Raw genomic sequence first — 27394 nt, forward strand, 5'->3', positions numbered from 1 at the left:
TCATCAGTAAATCTGTCTTTTTTTAATATATATATTTTTTATTATGTTCTGTTAATCACCATAGATTACATCCTTAGTTTTTGATGTAGTGTTCCATGATTCATTGTTTCCGTATAACACCCAGTGCTCCATTCAGTACGTGCCCTCTTTAATACCCATCACCAGGCTAACTCCCCACCCCCCTCCGCTCTAGAACCCTGTTTGTTTCTCAGAGTCTATAGTCTCTCATGGTTCGTCTCCCCCTCCAATTCCCCCCTTCATTTTTCCCTTCCTACTATCTTCTTTTTTTTTTTTTTAACATATAATGTATTATTTGTTTCAGAGGTACAGGTCTGTGATTCAACAGTCTTACACAATTCACAATGCTCACCATAGCACATGCCCTCCCCAATGTCTCACCCGGTCCACCCCATCCCTCCCACCCCCCACCACTCCAGCAACCCTCAGTTTGTTTCCTGAGATTAAGAATTCCTCGTATCGGGCGCCTGGGTGGCTCAGTTGGTTAAGCGACTACCTTCGGCTCAGGTCATGATCCTGGAGTCCCAGGATCTAGTCCCGCATCGGGCTCCCTGCTCGGCAGGGAGTCTGCTTCTCCCTCTGACCCTCCTCCCTCTCGTGCTCTCTGTCTCTCATTCTCTCTCTCTCAAATAAATAAATAAAAAATCTTAAAAAAAAAAAAAAAAAAAAAGAATTCCTCGTATCACGGGGCACCTGGGTGGCTCAGTCGTTAAGCATCTGCCTTTGGCTCAGGTCATGATCCCAGAGTCCTGAGATCAAGCCCCGCATCAGGCTCCCTGCTCAGCGGGAAGCCTGCTTCTCCCTCTCCCACTCCCCCTGCTTGTGTTACCTCTCTCGCTGTGTCTCTCTCTGTCAATTAAATAAATAAAATCTTAAAAAAAATAAAAAAGAATTCCTCATATCAGTGAGATCATATGATACATGTCTTTCTCTGATTGACTTATTTCGCTCAGCATAATACCCTCCAGTTCCATTCACGTCGTTGCAAATGGCAAGATTTCTTTCCTTTTGATGGCTGCATAATATTCCATTGTGTGTGTGTGTGCGTGTGTGTGTATACCACATCTTCTTTATCCATTCATCTGCCGATGGACATCTTGGCTCTTTCCATAGTTTGGCTGTTGTGGACATTGCTGCTATAAACATTGAGGTGCACATACCCCTTCAGATCACTACATTTGTATCTTTGGGGTAAATACCCAGTAGGGCAATTGCTGGGTCGTAGGGTAGCTCTATTTTCAACTTTTTGAGGAACCTCCATACTGTTTTCCAGAGTGGCTGCACCAGCTTGCATTCCCACCAACAGTATAGGAGGGTTTCCCTTTCTCTGCATCCCCGCCAACATCTGTCCTTTCCTGACTTGTTAATTTTAGCCGTTCTGACTGGTGTGAGGTGGTATCTCACATTGCGGTTTTGATTTGGATTTCCCTGATGCCAAGCGATGTTGAGCACTTTTTCATGTGTCTGTTGGCCATTTGGATGTCTTCTTTGGAAAAATGTCTGTTCGTGTCTTCTGCCCATTTCTTGATTGGATCATTTGTTCTTTCGGTGTTGAGTTTGATAAGTTCTTTATAGATTTTGGATACTAGCCCTTTATCTGATATGTCATTTGCAAATATCTTCTCCCATTCTGTCGGTTGTCTTTTGGTTTTGTTGACTGTTTCTTTTGTGTACAAAAGCTTTTTATCTCGATGAAGTCCCAATAGTTTATTTTTGCCCTTGCTTCCCTTGCCTTTGGCGATGTTTCTAGGAAGAAGTTGCTGTGGCTGAGGTCGAAGAGGTTGCTGCCTGTGTTCTCCTTTAGGATTTTGATGGACTCCTGTCTCACTTTGAGGTCTTTCAACCACTTTGAGTCTATTTTTGTGTGTGGTATAAGGAAATGGACCAGTTTCATTCTTCTGCATGTGGCTGTCCGATTTTCCCAACACCATTTGTTGAAGAGACTGTCTTTTTTCCATTGGACATTCTTTGTGCTTTGTCAAAGATGAGTTGACCATAGAGTTGAGGGTCCATTTCTGGGCTCTCTCTTCTGTTCCATTGATCTATGTGTCTGTTTTTGTGCCAGTACCATACTGTCTTGATGATGACAGCTTTGTAATAGAGCTAGAAGTTTGGAATTGTGATGCCACCAGCTCTGCTTTTCTTTTTCAACATTCCTTTGGCTATTCGGGGTCTTTTCTGGTTCCGTACAAATTTTAGGATTATTTGTTCCATGTCTTTGAAAAAAGTTGATGGTATTTTGATAGGGATTGCATTAAATGTGTAGATGGCTCTAGGTAGCGTAGACATCTTCACAATATTTGTTCTTCCAATCCATGAGCATGGAACGTTTTTCCATTTCTTTGTGTCTTCCTCAATTTCTTTCATGAGTATTTTATAGTTTTCTGAGAACAGACTCTTTGCCTCTTTGGTTAGGTTTATTCCTAGGTATCTTATGGTTTTGGGTGCAATTATAAATGGGATCAACTCCTTAATTTCTCTTTCTTCTGTCTTGTTGTTGGTGTATAGGAATGCCACAGACTTCTGTGCATTGATTTTATATCCTGCCACTTGACTGAATTCCTGTATGAGTTCTAGCAGTTTTGGGGTGGAGTCTTTTGGGTTTTCCACATAATTCTTCTTTTCCAATTTGGATGCCTTTTATTTCTTTTTGTTGTCTGATGGCTGTGGGTAGGACTTCTAGTACTATGTTGAATAGCAGTGGTGATAGTGGACATCCCTGCCACGTTCCTGACCTTAGGGGGAAAGTTCTCAGTTTTTCCCCATTGAGAATGATATTCACTGTGGGTTTTTCATAGATGGCTTTTATGATATTGAGGTATGTACCCTGTATCCCTATACTCTGAAGAGTTTTGATCAAGAAAGGATGCTGTACTTTGTCAAATGCTTTTTCTGCATCTATTGAGAGGATCGTATGGTTCTTGTTCTTTCTTTTATTAATGTATTCTATCACATTGATTGATTTGCGGATGTTGAACCAACCTTGCAGTCCAGTCTTAATGATAATTTTAGTGGGAGGTGAAGTGCAAAGGGAATGAACGTTAAGTACCTACCATTGCAGCATTTTGCATTCTCATTTAATCTTCTCTTCATCCCATTTCACAAAAAACTAAACTGTGCCTTAGAAAGTTAAGCTAGTTTTCTCAAAAAGACAATTGGGAGGACTGAGGTTTGAACCCTTATATGTAGGACTCTGGAACCCATGCTTCCTTTACTCTATCTTCCAGCTTACCAGCAATAAATAGTGTAGAACAATATTCAGCTTAGGAACTAAAATTGCAAAAATTGATTTCCTTTCAGAAATTGTTTCTCCTGTCTCTGCTTTCCACAGTTGAAATCTGAATGATATGTGCCTCTGTTAAGTGTGAGAAAGATTTCAGTGAACAAAGGAAAGATTAGGTAAAAGCTAATGATGATCAGCCTGCTAACCACTTACCATTTATTACCTTTCTGTTTTATTGGCTAAGGTACTCTGGCTCCTTTTCCAATTCAGCCTTTGCCAATGGGTATAGTGCTATATTCCTTTTTCTGTTTACACTTGAAAATGTGAACTAGTGAATCAACTCATTACACCATAACAATCAAGTATATAGACATGAATGAGAAATTCTTAGGGCCCTGTCACTTCAGAACTTTAGGAGCAATCTAACCACAATGACACAGTATACTTGCGGTTAACAAAATGATGTGTAATGGTTTTCCTAACGTGCTAATTTTTCTAAAAATTATCAACTTAGATTTCTATCAACTGTACAGTGTCTCACTTTATAAACACATAAAGTAGATTCTAAAATATTGGCTCATACCTTGTATTGACTTACTTTATAATTTCAGATGTGTTACACAGAAAAATGTTAGACTATTTGCATCATAGCCCTTTTTTATCAACTCCTTAAATATAGTAAGTGTAGCTATCTAATCAGTAACTTGCCTGGTGCCGATATATTTTAAATCATTCAATACCAGGATTTTACCAAGAGCTATCATAGTCTTGCTAGAGTACATACAGATTTGTCACCCTCTTGCATATATGTTCACACATAAATAATGTAGAGCAATGTTATTTTAAAACAAGCTACTCTTCCAATTATGCTTAAATATTTTATGAGCCATGAATTAAAGGAACAGTTTGGAGTAGAGGAAACATTGGAATAAGAATAGGAAGGCCTCCATTCCAAACCCAAGTCTTTTTTGGTGGGGGAGAAGGGGGAAAGAAATAATAGTAAAACATTTATTTAAAAAAAAGTTTTTTGGCTTTATTGAGATACAGTTGATATATGACATTGTGAAAGTTTAAAATGTACAACATAATGATTTGATATATGTATATATATGAAATGATTACCACAGTAAGTTTAGTTAACATCCATTATCTCACATAGTTGTAGTTTTTTAAATTATTACTGTTTTTTTGGTAAGAACTTTTAAGATTTACTCTCTTAGCAACTTTCAACTTAGTTAACTATAGTCATCATGCTATACATTACATCCCAGAACTTAATCAGCTTATAACTGGAAGTTTGTATCCTTTGACTGTCTTTACTCATTTCCCCTCCCTGCTTTTACCCTGGCAAGCACCAGTCTGCTGTTTCTATGAGATTGGTGTTCTTTTTATTTCTCAAATAGGTGATATACAGTTTTTGTCTTTCTCTGTCTGACTTATTTCTCTTAGCATAATGCCCTAAAGTTTTATCCAAATTGTCACAAATGGCAGGATTTCCTTCCCTTTTTTATGGCGAATAATATTCCATTTTACACACACAGTTGACCTTTGAGTAACATGGAGGTTAATGGTGCTGACCACTGTGCAGTCGCAAATCCATGTATAATTTTGACTCCCCCCAAACTTAATTACCAATTGCCTACTCTTGACCAGAAGCCTTACCAATAACATAAAAAGTTGATTATGTTGTATGTATTATATACTTTATTCTTAAAATAAAGTAAGCTAGAGAAAAGAAAGTGTTATTAAGAAAATACATTTAGAGCTTTGGAGGCGGAGAGTGAAAATGGCGGCCTCCCAGTCTCTGCCTTGGAGGAGCCGAGAACTCAGGCCCCCCTTCTCGGTGAGCCCCCAGAGAAAAGCCACCAGTCACTCCCGTCTCCCCGGTCTCCAGCCACACTCCGTGTTCTCCCGGCCTTGACGGCGCATTTCTATCTCTGGCACCCGACCCCGTGTGGAGTCTCCAAATCCAGCAGATCCCTGTGGTGCGCTCCCACACCTCTCCTCCTGGGGGAAGAAGTCTTTGCATGCTGTCTCCTCCACCAGCACCAACACTGCTCTGGCTTTCTAGGCTAAGCAGTGAAGATGAGTTTCAGGAATTACACCCATATCACCAGAGAGACACTGAGAACCTCGGCCTGTTCTACTTGGGCTCCCCCTCTGCAATTTATGATGAAACCTTACTGGTAACATGTTGCGTTGAAATCCACGCAGCTCATGGAAAGGCTTATGTGGAAAGGAGCAAAAGTCCGTGGCCCATATCTCCAACTGAGCTCTCTGCTGACAGCCAGCACCAACTTGCCAACCATATGAGTGAATCATCTTGAAAGTACATCTTCCAGCCCTAGTCAAGCCACTCAGCTGAAACCACATGGAGAAGAGATGGCCTGCCCCCACCAAGCCCTGTCTAAATTACACATTTGTAAGCAAAATCATTACTGTTGTTTTAAGCCACTAAACTTTGGGTTGGTTTATTATATAGCTATAGATAACATATTTTAATGGCAGAACTTCTACTAGAGTAGGGACAGGAACAGAAACAAGACTTTTTAAAATGTGGGCATAGTTGAGAACTGGAGATGGAAGAGAGCTTGCATAGACATGAGGAACATTCATATGAAAGATGTGTTCATCTTTCCACAATGCAAGGAAGCTGAAAAGTAGTATTTGTCCACTAGACTAGAAAATGGAACAAAGAGAACATTTAAGACTGGACTGATAACGTGGAGCCGAGCCTTGCAGAGGTTCTCAGGAAGATGATGCCCCCCATCAGAGTAGCTATCAAAATCAGTTCCTAGAGCTGGTCTGTATGGTAGATGAAGTTTGAGGTGTAGGATGCCAATTCATCATGCCTCTCTTTTTCTTTTGCCTTAAATCAACTGAAAACAGAGCCTAGTGATAAGAATTCAATCACTTTCAGAGTTTTGACCTCCAAATGGAGGATTTCTGATATTTTGTGTCTGAGAAAGATATGTCTTGGGTCTAAAGTCAGAGGGGAGCCGTCCACTCCCTCTCACACCTCTTCATCTGGAACTCACCTGCGGGAAGGTCTGGGCTCATGGAGCACACATCAGCTGGGCAGATGCAGTGCTGGTTGCTGCCTCTCTGGCTCACATCCCAAGGAGGAGCCCCCAAATTTCTAGGCCTATCTCTAAAAGGCCATCCTCCCCTGACCTGCACCCGATGTGCAGCAAAACAAATTCAATGAGTAGCTGAAAGTAGGGAACTCTCCGAAACAGAGCCAAGAGCCCATTCTGCATGGAGAACTGACTGCCCCATCTCACCATCAACTAAGTCATTCCCCACCCCCAGTGGAGGAATTAGGGAGGATCCAAGAGAGAAACACAGAAGTTTTCTTCCCATACTTTCTGAAAGGGCAAAGTATTCTAGTTAGGGTCTGAGACAAGACCTTGGGAAACGACAGTAATTTTCTAATTACAAGCAGGCATGTGGGGCGCCTGGGTGGCTCAGTCGGTTAAGCATCTGCCTTGGGCTCAGGTCATGATCCCAGAGCCCTGAGATCGAGTCCCGCATCGGGCTCCCTACTGAATGGGGGGAGTCTACTTCTCTCTCTCCCTCTGCCCTTCTCCCCGCTCGTGTTTTTTTTCCTCACTCAAAGAAGTAAATAAAATCTTAAAAAAAAAATACATTTATAGTATTTTTATCAAAAAAAATTTTGCATCTACGTGAACCCATACAGTTCATACCCAATGTGTTGTTCAGGGGTCGACTGTATAGCACATTTTCTTCATCCATGTATCTGTTGATGGACACAAATTTATTTCCATGTCTTGGCTGTTATAAATAATGCTGCAATGAACATGAGGGCTGTTATCTTTTCAACATAGTAATTTTATTTTCTTCTGATAAATACACAGAAGTGGAATTGCTGGATCATATGGTAGTTCTATTTTTAAACTTTTGAGGAACCTCCATAGTGTCTGCACCAATTTACATTCCCATCAATATGAGTTCCCTTTTCTCCACATCCTTGCCAGCACTTGTTATCTCTATTCTTTTTGATAATAGCCATTCTAACAGGTTTGAGGTGTTATGCTATTTTGGTTTTGGTTTTTATTAGTGGTGTTGGGCATCTTTTCATGTACCTGTTGGCCATTTGAATATCTTTGGAAAAATGTATATTCAGGTCTTTGTCCAATTTTTTATCAAATCACTTGGATTCTTTGCTATTAAGATGTATGAATTTCTTATATATTTTGGATATTAACTCCTTAGCGGATAATGGTTTGCTAAACTTTCTCCCATTCTGAAGGGTGCCTTTTCATTTTGATGATGGTCGCCTTTGTTATGCAAAGGTAAAAGGTAAAATGGTTTTATTGCCTGATTGCTTTGGCTAGAACTTCCAGTACTATGTTGAATAGGAGTGGTAAGAATGGGCATCCTTATTTTGTTCCTGATTTTAGAGGAAAGGCTTTCAACCATACACCACTGAGTGTGATGTTGTTACATGTGGGCTTGTCATAGATGGTCTTTATTATGTTGAGATATGTTCCTTTTACACCAAGTTTGTTGAGATTTACCATGAATGGAAATTGAATTTTGTCAAATGCTTTTTCTGCATTTCTGATCATATCATTTCTTTCATTCTATTAATGTGATATATCACATTGATATGTGTATGTTGAATTGTCCTTGCATCACAGGGATTAACCCCACTTGATCATGGTGTATGATTTTTTTTTAATTTTTTTTGAAGATTTTATTTATTTATTTGACAGAGAGAGACAGAGTGAGAGAGGGAACACAAGCAGGGGGAGTGGGAGAAGGAGAAGCAGGCTTCCCGCGGAGCAGGGAACCCGATGCGGGGCTCGATCCCAGGACTCTGGGATCTTGACCTGAGCCGAAGGCAGACGCTTAATGACTGAGCCACCCAGGCACCCCGGTGTATGATTTTTTTAATATGCTGTTGAATTCACTGTGTTAGTAATTGTTGAGAATGTTTACATCTATATTCATCAGAGGTAATGGCCTATAGTTTTCTTCTAGTGTCCTTAATGTGACTTCACTATCAGAGAATTGCTGGCCTTGTAAAATGAGTTTGGAAGTTTTCCCTTCTCTTCAATTTTTGTAAGAGTTTGAGAAGAATTCATGTTAATTTTTCTTTAAATGTTTGGTAGAATTCACTAGTGAAACCATCTGGTCTTAAGCTTTTCTTTATTGGGATTTAACTTGATTCAGTCTCCTCACTGATTATAAATAAGTCTCTTCAGATTTTCTTTCTTCATGATACAGTTTTGGTAGGTTATATGTTTCTAGGAATTTATCCATTTCTTCTAGCTTGTCCAATTTGTTGGTATATAATTGTTCATAGTAGCCTTTTATGATCCTTTAGTTGTAATAGTTGCTCTTTCATTACAATTTTATTTATTTGGGTTCTCTCTTTTTTTCCTTAGTCTACTTAAGGGTTTGTCAATTTTATCTTTCCAAAGAATCAACTCTTAGTTTTGTTGATCTTTTCTATTGTTTTCTTAATCTCTATTCCATTTATTTCTGCTCTAATCTTTATTATTTCCTTCTTTTTTCTAACTTTGGCCTTACTTTGTTCTTTTTCTACTTCCTAGAAGTATAAAGTTATGTTGTTTGATATATTTTCTTGATATATGTATGTGCTTATGACTAATAAACTTTCCTCTTAGAACTGCTTTTGCTAGGATGCCTGGGTGGCTCAATTGGTTAAGCATCTGCCTTTGGCTCAGTTCAAGATCCCAGGGTCCTGGGGTCGAGTCCTGCATTGGGCTCCTTGCTCAGCGAGGAGCTTGCTCCTCCCTCTGCCTGCCGCTCCCCCTGCTTGTGCTCACGTCCTCTCTCTCTGTCTCTCTGACAAATAAATAAATCTTTTTTTAAAAAAACTGCTTTTCCTGCATTCTATAACCTTTGAGATGTTGGATTTCCCTTTTCATTTGTATTAAGATATTTTTTATTTCTCTTTTGATTTATTCTTTGATCCATTGGTTGTTCAGGAGTGTGATGTTTAATTTCCATGTACTTGTGAATTTTCCATCTTTCTATTACTGATTTCTAGTTTCACCATTGTGATCAGAAAAGATACTTGATATAATTGCTATCTTGAATTTGTTGAGACGTATTTCATTTCATTGTCTAGCATATGATCTGTCATAGAAAGTTTTCTGTGGGGATGCCTGGGTGGCTCAGTTGGTTAAGCGTCTGCCTTCGGCTCAGGTCATGATCCTGGGATCAAGCCCTGCATTGGGCTCCTTGCTCAGCAAGGAACCTGCTTCTTCCTCTGCCTGCCACTCCTGCTGCTTGTGCTTTCTCTCTCTCTCTCTCTCTCTAATAAATAAATAAAATCTTAAAAAAAAAAAAAGTTTTCTGTGTGCTTGAGAAGAATACGTGTTCTGCCTCTGTTGGATGGAATGTTTGTTAGGTCCATTTGCTTTATAGTGTTGTTCAAGTCTACTGCTTCCTTATTGATTTTATGTCTGGATGATCTATCCATTGTTAAGAATGGGATGTTACAGTCCCCAACTATTATTGTATTGCTTTTTATTTCTCCTTTTAGTTCTGTTTGTATTTACATTATATATTTAAGTGCTTGGATGTTGGATGCATAAATATATACAGTAATTATATAACTTCTTATTGGATTGACCTATTTATATTAATGTAATGAACTTCTTTGTTTAGACCATTTTTAGTTTAAAGTCTATTTTGTCCAATGTAAGTGTTGCTACCCTGCTCTATTTTGGTTACCATTTACTTGAAATATCTTTTGCCGTCTCTTCAACCTCAGCCTGTGTGTGTCCTTAAAGCTAAAGTGAATCTCTCATAGGCAACATATTGTTGATCTTGTTTTTTTAATCTATTCTCCCATTGTCTTTTGATTAGAGAATGTAATCCACTTACATTTGAAGTAATTACTGATAGGTAAGGACATATTATTGCCATTTTGATAATTGTTTTTTTGACTGATTTGTAGATTGTTTCTTTCTTCCCATCAACTGATGACTTTTTATATTGGTATGCTTTAATTCCTTTTTCATAATCTATCAGATTTGTCCTCTGTGGTTACGAGTCTTACGTACAGAATCTTATAAGATCCTGTTTTAAGCTGATGAAAATGATGTGACCAAAAGTTAAGTGTATGGGAAGTATTACTGCTGTGAGTCTTATTTGATTAAAAATGAAAAGTTTAAGCTAGGCTCTCCTTCAGAATAGAAGGAGAGATAAAAAGCTTCCAGGACAAACAGAAACTGAAAGAATTTGGGATCACTAAACCAGCCCTGCAAGAAATATTAAAAGGGATCCTTTAAGTGAAGAGAGAGCCCAAAAATAACATAGACCAGAAAGGAACAGAGACAATATACAGAAACAGTGACTTTACAGGTAATACAATGGCACTAAATTCATGTCTTTCAGTAGTTACTCTGAATGTAAATGGGCTAAATGCCCCAATCAGAAGACATGGGGTATCAGATTGGATTTTTTTTTTTTTAAGATTTTATTTATTTATTTGAGAGAGAGAGAATGAGAAAGAGCCCATGAGAGTGGGGAGGGTCAGAGGGAGAAGCAGACTCCCCGCCGAGCAGGGAGCCCAATGCGGGACTCGATCCCGGGACTCCAGGATCATGACCTGAGCCGAAGGCAGTCGCTTAACCAACTGAGCCACCCAGGCGCCCCCAGATTGGATTTTAAAAAAGCAAGACCCACCCATATACTGTCTGCAAGAGACTCATTTTAGACCCAGAGACACCTCCAGATTGAAAGTGAGGGGATGGAAAACCATTTACCATGCTAATGGACACCAAAAGAAAGCTGGGTTGGCAATCCTTATATCAGACAAATTAGATTTTAAACCAAAGACTGTAATAAGAGATGAGGAAGGACACTATATCCTACCTAAAGGGTCTATCCAACAAGAAGATCTAACAGTTGTAAATATTTATGCCTCTAACATGGGAACAGCCAATTATATAAGCCAATTAATAACAAAATTAAAGAAACACAATGATAATAATACAGTAATAGTGGGGGACTTTAACACCCCCCCTCACGGCAATGGACAGATCATCTAGGCAGAATATCAACAAGGAAATAAGGGTTTTGAATGACACACTGGACCAGATGGACTTCACAGATATATTCAGAACATTCCATCCTAAAGCAACAGAATACACATTCTTCTCAAGTGCACATGGAACATTCTCTAGAATAGATCACATACTGGGTCACAAATCAGGTCTCAACCAGTACCAAAAGATTAGGATCATTCCCTGCATATTTTTGGACCACAATGCTTTGAAACTGGAACTCATACAGAAGAGGAAATTAGGAAAGAACTCAAATACATGGAGGCTAAAGAGCTCCTACTAAAGAATGAATGGGTTAACCAGGAAATTAAAGAAGAATTTTAAAAAATTCATGGAAACAAATGAGAATGAAAACACAACTGTTCAAAATCTTTAGGATGCAGCAAAGGTGGTCCTAAGAGGGAAATATATAGCAATACAAGCCTTTCTCAAGAAACGAGAAAGGTCTCAAATACACAACCTAACCTTACACCTAAAGGAGCTGGAGAAAGAACAGCAAAGAAAACCTAAACTCAGCAGGAGAAGAGAAATAATAAAGTTTAGAGCAGAAATCAATGAAATAGAAACCCAAAGAACAGAACAGATCAACGAAACTAGGAGCTGGTTCTTTTGAAAGAATTAATAAGATTGATAAACCCCTGGCCAGACTTATCAAAAGAAAAGAGAAATGACCCAAATCAATAAAATCATGAATGAAAGAGGAGAGATCACAACCAACACCGAAGAAATACAAACAATTGTAAGAACATATTATGAGCAACTATATGCCAGCAAATTAGACAATCTGGAAGAAATGGATGCATTGCTAGAGATGTATGAACTACCAAAACTGAACCAGGAAGAGATTGAAAACCTGAACAGACCCATAACCAGCAAGGAAATTGAAGCAGTAATCAAAAATCTCCCAACTAACAGGAGCCTGGGGCTTCCCAGGGGGAATTCTACCAAACATTTAGAGAAGAATTAATACCTATTCTTCTGAAGCTGTTTCAAAAAATAGAAATGGAAAAAGAATAGAAATGGAAGGAAAACTTCCAGACTCTTTCTATGAAGCCAGCATTACCTTGATCCCGAAACCAGACAAAGACCCCAACCAAAAGGAGAATTACGGACCAATATCCATGATGAACATGGATGCAGAAATTCTCACCAAAATACTAGCCGATAGGATCCAACAGTGCATTATTCACCATAGCCAAGTGAGATTTATTCCTGGGCTGCAAGGGTGGTTCAACATCCACAAATCAATTAATGTGATACAATACATTAATAAAAGAAAGGGCAAGAACCATTTGATCCTCTCGATAGATGCAGAAAAAGCATTTGACAAAGTACAGTATCCTTTCTTGATTAAAATTCTTCACAGTGTAGGGATAGAGGGTACATACTTCAATATCATAAAAGCCATCTATGAAAAACCCACAGTGAATATCATTCTCAATGGGAAAAAACAGAGCTTTTCCCCTAAGGTCAGGAACACAGTAGGAATGTCCACTATCACCACTGCTATTCAACATAGTATTAGAAGGTCCAGCCTCAGCAATTAGACAACAAAAATAAAAGGCATCTGAATTGGCAAAGAAGTCAAACTCTCACTCTTTGCAGATGACATGATACTCTATGTGGAAAACCCAAAAAACTCCACCCCAAAACTGCTAGAACTCATACAGGAATTCAGCAAAGTGGCAGGAATATAAAATCAATGTGCAGAAATCAATTGCATTTCTATCCACTCACAATGAGACAGAAGAAAGAGAAATTAAGGAGTCAATACCATTTACAAATGCACCAAAAACCATAAGATACCTAGGAATAAACCTAACCAAAGAGGCAAAGAATCTGTACTCGAAAACTATAGAATACTCATGAAAGAAAGTGAGGAAGACACAAAGAAATGGAAAAACGTTCCATGCTCATGGATTGGAAGAACAAATGTTGTTAAAATGTTTATGCTACCTAGAGCAATCTACACATTTAATGCAATACCTATCAAAATACCATCAACTTTCTTCACAGAGCTGGAACAAATAATCCTAAAATTTGTATGGAACCAGAAAAAAACCCAAATAGCCAAAGGAATGTTGAAAAAGCAAAGCAAAGCTGGTGGCATCACAATTCCAGACTTCAAGCTCTATTACAAAGCTATCATCATCAAGACAGTATGGTACTGGCACTAAAACAGACACAAAGATCAATGGAACAGAATAGAGAGCCCAGAAATGGACCCTCAACTCTATGGTCAGCTAATCTTCAACAAAGCAGGAAAGAATGTCCAATGGAAAAAAGATGGTCTCTTCAACAAATGGTGTTGGGAAAATTGGACAGCCACATGCAGAAGAATGAAACTGGTCCATTTCCTTACACCACACACAAAAATAGACTCAAAATGGATGAAAGACCAAAATGTGAGACAGGAATCCATTAATATCCTAGAGGAGAACACAGGCAGCAACCTCTTCGACCTCGGCCGCAGCAACTTCTTGCTAGACACGTCTCCAAAGACAAGGGAAACAAAGGCAAAAATGAACTATTGGGACTTTATCAAGATAAAAAGCTTTCTCACAGCAAAGGAAATAGTCAACAAAACCAAAAGACAAATGAAAGAAGGGGAGAAGATAGTTGGAAATGTATTATCAGATAAAGGGCTAGTATCCAAAATCTATAAAGAACTTATCAAACTCAACACCGAAAGAACAAATGATCCAATCAAGAAATGGGCAGAAGACATGAACAGACATTTTTCCAAAGAAGACCTACAAATGGCCAACCAACACATGAAAAAATGCTCAACATCACTCAGCATCAGGGAAATAAAATCAAAACCGCACTGAGATACCACCTCACACCAGTCAGAATGACTAAAATTAACAAGTTAGGAAAGAACAGATGTTGGCGAGGGTGCAGAGAAAGGAGAACCCTCTTACACTGTTGGTAGGAATGCAAGCTGGTACAGCCACTCTGGAAAACCGTATGGAGGTTCCTCAAAAGGTTGAAAATAGAGCTACCCTACGACCCTGCAATTGGACTACTGGGTATTTACCCCAAAGATACAAATGTAGTGATCTGAAGGGGTGCCTACACCCCAATGTTTATAGCAGCAATGTTCACAGTAGCCAAACTACAGAAGGAGCCCAGATGTCCATCAACAGATGAATGGATAAAAAAGATATGAGATATATGTATACACACACACACACACACACACAATGGAATACTACTCAGCCATCAAAAAAAGAAATCTTGCCACTTGCAACAACATGGACAGAACTAGAGGGTATTATACTAAGCAAAATAAGTTAATCAGAGAAAGACAATTATATGAACTCATTCATATGTGGAATTTAAGAAACAAAACAGGATCATAGGGGAAGAAAGGAAAAAATAAAACAAGACGAAATCAGCGAGGGAGACAAATCATAAGAGACTCTTAATCATAGGAAACAAACTGAAGGTTGCTGGAGGGAAGGGGGATGAGGGGATGCGGTAACTGGGTGATGGACATTAAGGAGGGCATGTGATGTAATGAATACCAGGTATTATATAAGACTGATGAATCACTGACCTCCATCTCTGAAACTAATAATAAAAATAAATAATTTACCATTTTGAAAGATTAAAAAAGCTTCACAAAGACATCCGACCAAAATATGCAAATTAACTGTATAGTTCTTTAAGGTCAATATTAATAAACAACCCCCCACAGGCATATTTTGCATTATCTTACTATTCCAATTAATTGCCAACTATTTTCAACCAGATAGTTAACTCAGATTTGATGTAAAGAGATGACTTTGTATGGAGAACCATAGTTTCCTGATCTATATAGACATAAAATTTAAGAAAACCTCTGTGTGTAATGAACACATTTCGCTAACATGTGATTTTAAACCAATGTGAATTTTTGTGCTTGGGCTGTGAAGTAAAGATAGTAGGTATGTATTAAAGATATTCTGATATAGTGCCTTTATAATAAACTAGTCCATAAATTTAAAAAATAAAAATGAATAGTTTAAACTCTCTGGAGCGCCTGACTGGCTCATTTCGAAGTGTGTGTAACCCGATCTCACAATTATGAGTTCAAGCCCCATATTGGGTATAGAGACAACTTAATAAACCTTAAGAAAAAGAAAAGTTTAAACTCCGGAAAGAGGAGTTTAAACTCTGAAAAGCAAGGTGCAGTTACCACACCTGAACTGAAGAAGGTAGACACTAATCAATAGAGCTATTGAATTTTTGGTTATGCATGGAAAAGAGAAGTCTACTCAAGAAGTCTACCCAAGAGTTCTGTTAATGGTTAGTTACGTGTTCATGAAAGTGGCAGAATGAGAATAATACAACAGCATGGTTCAGTGGACAGGCTCTGGAGTCAGGTACATCTGGGCTTAGGACCTGCCTTTGTTCATTACGACCTCTGTGACCTTGGATATACTTAACTTGACTTAAGCCTGTTCCTTTTCTGTAAAATGGAAATGATAATAGTCCCTACTCATGGAATTCAATGAGATGTTACATTTAAAGCACTTATTATAATAACTGGCACATAAAAGTGCTCCGTAAATGATAACAGGGTTGCTGTTACTACTAGGCACAGTTGAGACTTTGAAATCACACAGATTTGGTTTTGAATGCCCAATCTGCCAGACACTGGCCAGGCAAGTACTTAACCTCCCTCAACCTCAGTTAATATAAAATGGAGTTAATATCTACCTCATACTGCTGTTGTGAATATTAAATGAGTTGAAGTATATGGGAAGTACCTGGTTGTAGATTGGATTGGGTTTTCCTTCTTATCACCTGTTCATTCTGATACTAGACTCCTTTTTTTAATTTTTTAATGTTTGTATTTGAGTCACATGTCTAGTCATCTTTAAAGGTCTTCCTGAAAGGGCACTCTAAGAATATATTTATTTAAATTTCCCTTAGTACCTGTTTTCCCTTTTCTTTTTTGTTGTTAATCTTTTTTGCTTTTAGATGACAATAAATTGTAATGCCTGAGGATTATAATTTTAACCTCTTAGCATAATTCTTCCAAGTGGTGAACTAGATCATTCAATCAATCAGGATGATTTAAAACCTATTATGTGCCTCACATCTTGTAACATTGGAGGAGCCATATGCTGTGGTCCCTTCCCTTTAATCTGAGCGCCTTTCAAATAGCTTGGGCTGCACAGTTGGGTTTTGCTTTTTCTGCTTTTCGTTCTTGAGCCTTGATCTCTGATTACTTTGTAGAATTTCTTAAAGGACTTTGTAGTTTCACTGATAGCTATAATTTAACAAGCCTGTTGACATTTTGATTCTTTGACATTAAAATACCTCATTTTTTAAGTTATTAATAATCTGCTACCTTTAGACTTTGCCTTTTTTCTTTCATACCTGAACTTTGATTTGATTTCTCATAAAAGTTTTAAGTATCTTTAAAAAAAAATAGGAGTCTCTTCTTAGCCCTTTGGATATCTCTAATTTTTTTTTCTTCCTTGTTCATCGTAGCATCTTTTTGTAAAAAGCCAGTATAAGAGACATTGACTTTGGAAGTCTACAAATCTGATTCACATTCAGCAAATGACTTAAGTTGTATTTTGTTTTATCTGTTTGTCAAATGAAGATAATACTTACCACCTAGTTACAACAAAGGGTTGTTGTGAAGATTAGATTTAGAATATCTTGAACTCGTGAACTCAGCACTATCAAAATATCTCATTTATATTATATGTTCCCAATATACATACTGCTTTATTTATTTTTATTTATTTATTTTACAATAGTGAAATACGATTTTTACTTTTCTCTTTTACCTCATGACAAAGGTATCAAATATATGTTATTCCTTTAGAATACAAATGGTTTTATTTACGGTTAGTTTCCCAGTTTACAGAAATTGATGTTTCTATTAGAAAGGCAGTATATCAGAGGCTTAGAGACGGGACTCTGGAGCCAGATTATTTGGGTTTGAATCAGGGCTTCGTTTATTATGTAAGTAACCTTGGGCAAGTAATTTAACTTCTTGGTGCCTCAATTTACTTATCTGTAAAATATAGGTAATTTTAATACATCATAGAGTTCTGAGGACTAAATTAGCATATATAAGTGTTTAGGACACTGCCTGGTTCTCAAAAACATTAGCTATTGGTATGTTTTTAAGCTATTGGTATTTTTTTAAGCTATTGATACTACTGACAAAATAATAGATGTGTTTATCCCTTTAACATGTAAATACCAGATTTTGTGGTAGTATTTTGGCTCTCTGTGAAGGATGACACCCTTTCCCCTAACAAACTGGAACTCTTATTTTCTTTTATTTACTTAAGTAATCTCTGCACCCAACGTGGGGCACAAACTCACAACTCTGAGATTGGAACTCCATTTTATCTATCTATCTATCTGTAGAGAGCGAGATAGCTCGAGTGGGGAATGGAAAAGGCAGAGGGAGAGAGAGAATCTTAAGCAGGCTCCACACTTAGTGCAGAGCCCAACGTGGGGCTCGATCTCATGACCCTGAGATCATGACCCTAAATCAAGAGTCAGCTTCTTAACCCACTGAGCCACCCAGGCTCCCAGAACTCCATTTTAAATTCAGATTGGACAGTTAGGTCTTCCGTGGCCCCTACCCCTCCACTGATTTCCCACATTGCAGTCTGATGGGTTTTATATAGGAATGATTTTTTGTTAGGAAAATATTCTGCTTATTGTGAAAGTTAACGTAATACTGAACAGCAGAAAGTTAACCTCTCCTTTCTCATTTCTACTTCCTAGGAAGAGTAATTGTTTTCTATATTTGTATTTGATCATGTCTTCTATTAGTTTATAACCCTTCTCACAAGCTTTCTATTAGTCTTAGGATGCATTCCAACTCTTAACATGGCTGTGAGGGCCTCCTAGCCCTTGCCTTCCTCTCATTTTTTCTTTTTTTGGTAATTCCTGTTCGATTCTCAAGTAAAAAGTCACTTCTTCAGGGAGGCTCTTTCCTGACCTCCTAAAGGGGTAAGCTTAATGTCCCCCCAGCCCTTTTACTTGTTCTACCATAGTCGTTCCCCTACAATAGTGCTGCTGTCTGGGGTGAGGGTGGGGGTCCTAGAATTGGTGAAGTGCTATTGGTATTTAGTCAGTGGGGCTGAGGGATTCTAGATGTTTACCATTAAGAATTATCTTAAGCCCTGAATGACTTTTGACTCTCCCACTTAGATGGTCACGTAGGTGAAAAAATGTCAGCCTAAAGCCTAATACCATGATTTTACATATACACATGGAATTTTTTGCAGGATTTTTATTAAATGTTGAGTTTTCCGGGAATAAAACTACTGTACTACTGAAGGAAGAGTATGCCTTGTGTTCTTTGGAGTTGTTCACCATTTTGGGAAATTATGTCAATGATAGCAACAGTTATCACATTCTTGTAATTCACCATAGAGGTGGAAACATCTGACTCAGTAAATATTTTTTTGAATGTAATTGAAATTAGAAGGGAAAAAAAGCTCTGAACCAAAGGTGGGGGGGTAAAGCGTGTTTCTCTTTCCTGGCAGAATATATTTGTGTTCCTCTCTGTCCCTGTTGCACCTTATTCATATTCTTCATTCATAGGCCCCACATCTGTCTCTCTCATTAAATCAGAGCTTAATGAGGGCAAGAACAATATTTTACTTACCTTTGAATCTTTGTTGCTCATTGAGCACATGGTAGTTGCTCAGCTTAATATTCAGTTGAATTAATTGCAACAGCAATAGTATTTATTCAACAAATATTTATTGAATCAGACTCTGCTAGGCAAAGAGGACAAAAAGATGCTGTCCCTCTTCTCAAGGAATACATGATCTATTGCTAAGACAGAACTGGAAATAATTATAATATAATATGATAGTTTCCTAAATGGCAATAGCTATAAACTTTAGATCTGTAATGAAAAAAACATGTAAGTCTTATGGGGAAGTCCTGGAATAATATCATGGAAGAAAAATAGTATCCGGTATCAATCATAGTGCCAAGGAAGACTCTCAATAAATATTTAGAAATTGGATAGATGAGCATAGCTCTGAAGAGTGCAAAGGAGTTTGCCAAACTGTCAAATGTAAAGAGAACATTGCAGTCAGGGAATCCTATTCAGAGGCTCAGAGGTATAAGAGGCTCAGGTGGTATTGGTGGAGCATAAAGTTTGAGGTTAAGTCATCAGAGAGAAAGCTGTTCCTAGAGGTGATGAACCAGATCATGAATGGCCTCTTCCATGAAAAAGAAGTTAGATTTTTATCTTGCAGGCAGTAGAAAACCAATGATGTGACAAGTAAAACTACTATATTTCAGGGGCACCTGGGTGGCTCAGTCAGTTAAGCAATCTGCCTTTGGCTCAGGTCATGATTTTGGGCTCCCTGATGAGCGGGAAGCCCGCTTCTCCTTCTCCCTCTGCTCTTCCCCCTGAACATTCTGTCTCTTTCTCTTTCTCTCTCTCTCTCAAATAAAGTCTTTAAAAAAAAAAAACAACAACTATATTTCAGATCATACCATATGCCAGGCAGGTACGTATAATCCTACTATAGAGTTGATATAGTCTCATTTTATAGTTGAGAAACTGAAGTTCAGTGAGATTAATTAACTTGCCCAGGTTTTCACAGCTACTAAGTGGAAAAACTAGGATTTAAACTTAGGTTGGTTGAGTCCAGACCTCCCATCTGCTTTTTAAACTATATTTTACAGCCCCTCCAGCAGGGAAGAAACTAGATTTATTTTTACTTTTTTCAACCAGTGTCTTTACCTCACATGATTTTCAACTCTGGCAAGTTCAAAATTGTTATGTACTTCTAAGTTCTTAACAGTTTGGGAGTCTTTCATTTGCTGAAGGCCCCAAATGGTATCTTACAGTAACTTAGCAGACTCCTTTCTATTCTGGTGTCATCTTCTATCTAGCTAGTTCAAGTAACTGTCTTGCCTAATGAGTCTTTGGGGGCGCCTGGGTGGCTCAGTTGGTTAAGCGACTGCCTTCGGCTCAGGTCATGATCCTGGAGTCCTGGGATCGAGTCCCACAATCGGGCTCCCCGCTCAGTGGGGAGTCTTCTTCTCCCTCTGACCCTCTCCCCTCTCATGCTCTCTCTCATTCTCTCTCATTCTCTCTCTCAAATAAATAAATAAAATCTTTAAAAAAAAAAAAAAAGAGTCTTTGGTTGGTGGGAAGGGTGTTCACCATGGAATGCCATGGCCCAGTCAGCATGATTTGCATACTCTAGAAGAGAAAAATTTGAAGTACTACTTCCCTTTTTTGAAACATCTAGATCTTAGTCTTCAACATGAATAAAGAATAGTATAAAGGATTACTTTAAGAACACCCAGTGTCAATCTTGATATTCTATTTATTATGGATGTAGTTTACTATTTAAATAATGAGTTCTGCCTCAGAATTCTGGTGTCCTTGGTTAGCTTGAAGTACTTCATATGTTATCTAGATTTGTGATCCCTCTGGCTACCCTAGCAGAAGATTATTCCTAATTTTAATGGCTATGAAAATGTGGTAAGTTCTGGAGATAGGGTTGTGATTGCACAACAATGAGAATGTACTTGATGCCATTAAACTGTACACTTAAAATGGTTAAAATGCTAAATTTTATTTTATGTACACTTTACCACAATAAGAAAAATGTGGTATAGAAGTTCAAAATGACCTGAGATCTCTTATCAAGCAGTTTCCAAATATTTTTGAGAATCTTTTGTCCCCAATAACTTGAGTTCTAATCTTCATTCTACCTATCCCACCGTCATAGGCTGATCAAATTAAATGTTCTTAATACTAAACTCTTTGAAAAAAAGAATTCTACTTGGGTGCAGGGATAAAGACAGAAGCATGATAATGATATTATGGGGCACTCATCCTCGGAATGAATGTGATAAAGATGTCTTTTGGACTGGCTGCTATTGGCCCCAACTGCACTTTATTCAAAAGGGCAGCTAAGGAGTTAAGTAGGCTATCCAAATGTCACCTCCACTGGTGTGATGTGCATGGTTGCAGCTCCAACTCATAACTAAAGTTCAGATTTTTAGGTTCCCTTCTCTTAACCTCTCCCTGCCCCCCCTACCCCAGTATCAGGAGCAATTAAGTTTTCACCCATTAGATTCACAAAAATTAAAAGAATGTGCTGGTGAAGATATGGGAAACATTCATATTGTTGGTGAGTGTGAACTGCATAACTGTTTTTAGAAAGTAATGTAATAACTGTTAGAAATTTTTAAGTGCACGTACTTTTGGTCTAATAATCCCACTGGGTTGCCACGACTGTGTAGAGACATTAATACAAGATTATTTTTTGTGTGTGTTGTTTATTGTGGTTAAAAAAGAAAAAAAAGTAGAGGCATCCTGGAAGCCAGTCAAGAAGTGGTTGAACAAATTATGTTATTTTTGTTATTGTTATATGTTATTATTATATGTTATTGTTAATTATTATTCTATCCATTCTAAAGACCCATATGCAGCTATTAAAAATGAGTTAAATCTATACTTTGGCCGGGAATGATGGTATATTATGTGTTTAAAAGTTGTAGCATTAATAATTTGTAGTATGATCCTAAAACAGAACAAAACCAGAACTATATGTATGTTTGAGAAAGAGAAAGGTGTAGCAGGATTCATACCAAACTTATAACGGATTCGGTCATGAACATAAGCTTGGAGGTAGGATTGAATTAACTTTATGTGTACAACCATGTTGTTTGATTTGTTATAATTTTTGTAATTTTTAACAAATTTCTGAAGTAAGAAGAAGAGGAAAGGAGGAGAAGATCTATAACGATAGAAATTAATAATAGGGATTACTTTGGATGACAGAGAAATGAGTACAGTGGAAACCTTGGCACTGGTAATGATCTGTATTTTGATATGGGCATTGGTTACACAGGCATCTTCAGTTTGTAATAATCCATTTAGTTGTATGCCTTTGATTTGTATAGGTTGTGTATATATCAAAGTGTATTAAAATTATGTTAGCAATACAAGGGAATATGATCATGTTTTAAAAAAATACTTTCAGTAAATACTTAATGATATATGAAGGTGGGCAAAAAACAGGACAATTCCCTTATAAAATATAATGTACATATAAGCACACAGTGAGGACTGGAATAAAAACACTACAATACTAACAGATACCATGTCTAGATGATTATTGTTTTTGTTTTTGGGTTTTCACTTTGGGTAGTTTAGAAGTCTGTAGGAGGTGGTGAGCAAAGCCGCATTAAAAGATACTAACCAGAAAATAAGGGTGAAGGAGAGAGGAAAGGTTTGAAAGATAAAAAAAAGGAAAGAAAGAAAAACAATGCTAACTAGAGACATGCCCTAAGGTCAGGTAATTTTAACCCCTGCTAGGAAGGGACTCCTACTAGGAAGAGACTCCTACTAGGAAGGGACTAATTTCATCTGTCAAACTCTCATGTAGTAATAAAGCCATATGAAATATTCTTTCATCATACTGTTTGGTTTTTACAATTCTTAAGTTTTGTTTTTGTTTAAGCATTAGTTTTAATGGAACTGTGTCATTGATAAAATAGTTTCAACTGATTGTAGCAGATGCAACTCTTAGTAGCTTAAGAAACCTATTCTCCGCCTAGTCTTTGCTAATTAACCGTGGTAATTTGCTCAGATCTTTTTGAGCCATAGTTGGCACTTGGGAGCTAATAATACCTCCCTAGGTTGGCTTGAGAATGAAACGAGAAAATGTATGTGAGAACACTTTAATGGAATTAAACACGATCCACTTATAAAATTACGTTATGTTTCTTGTTTTTCCTTCACCCCAAAGTCCTTAATTGTGAAAAGTGGTTATTTCAGATGGAATTTATTTCACTTGAGTTCAGAAGTTTAAGTTCATAAAAGAATGCAGTTTTTTCAATCACGTTCTGCATATGTAAATGCAACATTGTTTATCGAGGTGTGGGTTGTGATTACAATACAAATTTAATATTTTAGACCAAATATTAGTGCTATGTATATCAAATTGAAATGTAAACTTTTTAATTTTTTCTAAGAATTGTTGAGTTGTCAGGCATTATCAGGCTTTTTTCCCTATTCCAGTCATTCTTCATTATTCACTATGTTAACTTAAAATGACTAATACCCAAAATCAGATCTCTTCAGGTGTTTCGCAGGGGTTTCGATAAGAACTCGACTTCTGATGAGTCCTTAAATCAGTAATAATCTGGACAGAACTCCAGTTGGGTTGGGTTGGAGAAAACTGCGTGGCACTAGGACCCAGGGGGCTCCCGTGAGCGGATCTAGGGGCCAGATTGCAAATTCGCGGTGACTCAGTCTGGTCGGCTCCTTGCGCTCGGCGGCCGCGGCGGCAGCAGCAGCACCAGACGTTGGCGGCGGAGCTGCTAGGATCAGTTCCCCCGGGTTTCGCCGTCCGAGACTTCTTTCGGGGCACCCCAAGCAGGTCCGAGACGTCTGGGGAGTAAAGGGGTCGTTCTGGCGGGGAAAGGGGGGTTGCTCGGCGCGGGAAGCCCTCGGGCCTGTGCACGGGGAGTAACATTTGCTCCGTCTCTTCCTGTGTCTGGCTTTATTTGCAGCAAACCAAGATGGAGTATGAGTGGAAACCTGACGAGCAAGGGCTTCAGCAAATCCTGCAGCTGCTGAAGGAGTCCCAGTCCCCAGACACCACCATCCAGAGAACCGTGCAACAAGTATCCTTTCCGAGGCCTTGCCGCCGCCCGCGCAGCTCGCCCTGCGCGGGGCCCGCTCCTGGCGGCCGGGTGGCTCCTGCCGCCCCTCCCCCTCCTCCCGCTCCCCGGATCCCTCCGCCCTCCGCCAGCCCGCGGGGAGAGGCCCGCCCGCCGCCGCAGCTCCTGCCCGGCGCCTCGCGCACGCGGCCCTCGAGCCCGGTCCGGGGTGCTGCCGCCTCCGCCGGCTTCCGGCCCGCGGGAGGCGGGGGCTCCCGGCCGCCGCCCGCGATCGCGACATGTGCTCCCGCCGGGCCGCCACGTCCCCGCCCGCCCACTGCTGACCTGCCGGTGGGGTGGAGAGCGGCGCGGGCGGGCGCGGCCCGGGTGCGGCGCGGACCCCGGGCCCAGACAATGCGCCCCGCGCCGAGGGGGCGGCGGGCCGAGCGAGAGTCCGGGTGGAGGGCGCTGTGTGCGAGACGCTGCTCGCCGGCCGAGCGTCGGCCAGAAACGGGGTGGAGCTGGCGCGGGGTTTAAACTGCCGCCGCATTGGGCCTGGGGTTTCTTCGAGGCCCCTGCCGTAAAAGTGCTGGAGACCTGCAAGTGGGGGGCTCTCAGGTCTCACCCCGGAGCTGCTCTTGCTCACACCTGTTGCAAGCTTCCTGGCTTCCGAGTGAAATAGTCCTTTTGGCTCAAAGGCTGACTGCTCAGTTACTCCGTGTTTACCGAGTTTGCTGGGGTAGCGGTCATATTGCTACGGTTTTAGAGACCGAAAAGGTTAAAAGCAGCAGCAAAATCTCTGCCTTGTGTGCTGTGGTGCCCTGAACGGTGGACAAATGGAAGAGCTCTTACTGGATATGATAAAGGAGATGGATTCACCCAGTCATAAATAAGCTTTTTCATTAGCTTATTTAGCCTGTTCCTTTGAGGCTAAAGAATTCTTTAAAAAAAAAAATCTTAAAAAGTCTGCTGTTTTTGCAGAAACAATTTGATTTTTATTGTTAGTGAACAGCAAAACTATAGAATTTGGTAAGTAAGCTCTTTAGTGTAGTTTGGGCTTACTTGAATATAATACACTGTAAAGGTGAAATTATATACAATTCCGTGAGAAACTCTGGTAGATAAGTTTTGAAGTCGAAGAAGTACTGCATTGCTGTAAGTTAAAACTTTAGGTGAGGAAATACATAGCTTCTTAGTTAATATACTAATTTAAAACCGGAGGGTATAATGCTGCTAATACGGAGGTAAGAATGGTAGCTTTGGGGTGTGTTGGACCTTGTATCTGAAGCCTTGCTGTAGCCCAGTCTTAGTTTGTGTTGTCATGGCTGTAGGAATGATAGAAGTTGATATTTAATGACTTAACAGGTAATTGTATGACACAGTTATTTCTTAAGTTAGCCAAGCCCATAACCACCTTGTAATTTCTTCTATAACACTATATATCATTATTTCCTGTTTTGGTACGTATTTATTAAATACCTTTTATATGCCCGGTACTGTGCTTGGGTTGACAATTTTACAGTTTATTCTGTGTGCCTGGAGCATAGTATGCCTTCTGCACAAGGAACAAATTAAATTTCAGTAGACGAATAAAAATACACATTGCTTTATATTTTTAAGTGCCTAATGATGGATGACTTTGTTCTTTTGTGTGTCCTTAGGAAGCATTTATTGTTGTTTTTGTATAGGCTTGAGCACCTTTTACAAGACCGTTTAGTAATGTGGGTAGATGGCCCAAGTTGTAAGAAAGTAAATCTTACCAGGAAGTTTTTATGCAAAATTAGCACATCAGCTTCTTAATATTGGCTATTTACTAAAGAAAGAAAGCACTGGATTTTTTTGGTCAAAGAAAGGAGACTTGGGAAATTTTCTAGAGAATGCCTTTTGCTAGTTAATTTAACGTTCTGACCACTAACTATTGAGGGTATTCTAGTATGAAATAAATAGCTAATACAATGTACCTAGAGCTTGTACCATGGGTTTAATTAAAAAAAAATTTTAGGGCACCTGGGTGGCTCAGTTGGTTAAGCAACTGCCTTCGGCTCAGGTCATGATCCTGGAGTCCCTGGATCGAGTCCCGCATCGGGCTCCCTGTTCGGCAGGGAGTCTGCTTCTCCCTCTGACCATAACCCCTCTCATGTGCTCTCATTCTCTCTCTCTCTCAAATAAATAAAATCTTTAAAAAATAAAAATTAAAAAAATTTTAGATCCCAGTAAAAACATTTGAATATTTCTGTCTAATAAAATTAGGAGTGTTATTAAAAAGAATATTAGATGTTAAGAGGGCGTGAAGAAAGATATAATAGAACATTATGTTACTGTTGACAGCCAACAGAATGAAATACCTGCAAATTTAAGTCATTAGAAATGTTAGATCTTGGGGAGGTGTGGACAATTGTAGAACTATTGCAATTCAGTAATTGCATACTGACCTTATGTAATATTAGACTTGATACATAGATTTGTGTATAAGTGGCATTTTTATAAAGTTAATTTTTCTAAATGATCTTTAAAGACCTGTTTTCATTTCTTTGGAATGCTTTTCACTTTTGTCATTATTTTTATACCTAAATACCCTTCTGATTAAGTTTTTAAAGTTCAAATAAATCAAAAATTCTGTTTTGAAAGTTTTTTTGCTATGTTGAGCATTCTGAAGGTGGAACTTGGCTTATGTTGTAATGAATATAATTGATATAAAGTATTAAGTTTAATATTTCAACCATAAAGCACCTAAGAGATTTAACATAACCATTAGTGTGTGCTTGGAATAGTGTGTTGATGGTTTTAATAAGATAACCTTATTCTTCTTAAGAAAAAAATGCTAGATTAAAAATATCATGAAAGGGATTCTTGATTTTAAACACTTAATTTTTTCCTTAGATTACATTAAGAAGTTTCCTTAACTACTGTTTGTTCTAGAAACTGGAACAACTCAATCAATATCCAGATTTTAACAACTACCTGATTTTTGTTCTTACAAAATTAAAATCTGAAGGTAAGTAAGGTTTGTAAAAACTACTTGGAAAGGTCTTCGAGACCTATTAAAATATGAGAGTTACTCTCATTTCAAAGGTTTGCATTTTGTAGTAACCACTAGTCCCAGTAGACTTTATTCATTTCACAAATATTTATTGAGCACCACTTAATTTCCAGGCCCAGGGGCAATAAAACTAAACAAAATAAGAATCTCTGCCCTCCTGGAACTTACATTGTAGTGAAAGGTGTTCTTCATAGAGTTGAGTATTGAAGATTCCCTGAAACATTGTCAGACACACAATAGGCACTAAAATACTATTGAGTAACTGGCCTCTAAATGAAAATATCATACCCTGTTCAGTGATTAGTGTTTCAGAAGCCATAGAGCAATTAGTTAAAAAGAAAAAAAAAAACAAAGGCACTTGGAGTTGGAAAGCAAGTCTTAGACACTGACACTGATTCACCTGTCTTGCTTTTTTCAGCTATA

The 27394-nt window shown here is 38.6% G+C and overlaps 1 protein-coding gene across 2 annotated transcripts in view; it reads left to right on the forward strand.

Moving 5' to 3' along the window:
* Positions 1–27394, forward strand: part of TNPO1 (transportin 1) — a 97097-nt gene that overhangs the window by 18840 nt on the left and 50863 nt on the right. Inside the window, exons 1-3 of one of the 2 annotated variants that reach the window (XM_035014622.1) lie at positions 23270–23708; positions 23842–23955; positions 26851–26926. In XM_035014622.1, the coding sequence (XP_034870513.1) occupies positions 23851–23955; positions 26851–26926 (181 nt within the window). In that variant the 5' untranslated portion in view covers positions 23270–23708; positions 23842–23850. Of the gene's footprint in view, positions 1–23269; positions 23709–23841; positions 23956–26850; positions 26927–27394 lie in introns of those variants that run through there. The other variant, XM_035014621.1, reaches the window with a different exon arrangement.

The sequence above is a fragment of the Mirounga leonina genome, unplaced genomic scaffold (genome assembly GCF_011800145.1).
Source record: "Mirounga leonina isolate KUSES-001 unplaced genomic scaffold, KU_Mleo_1.0 Mir_168, whole genome shotgun sequence".
Classification (NCBI taxonomy): Eukaryota; Metazoa; Chordata; class Mammalia; order Carnivora; family Phocidae; genus Mirounga; species Mirounga leonina.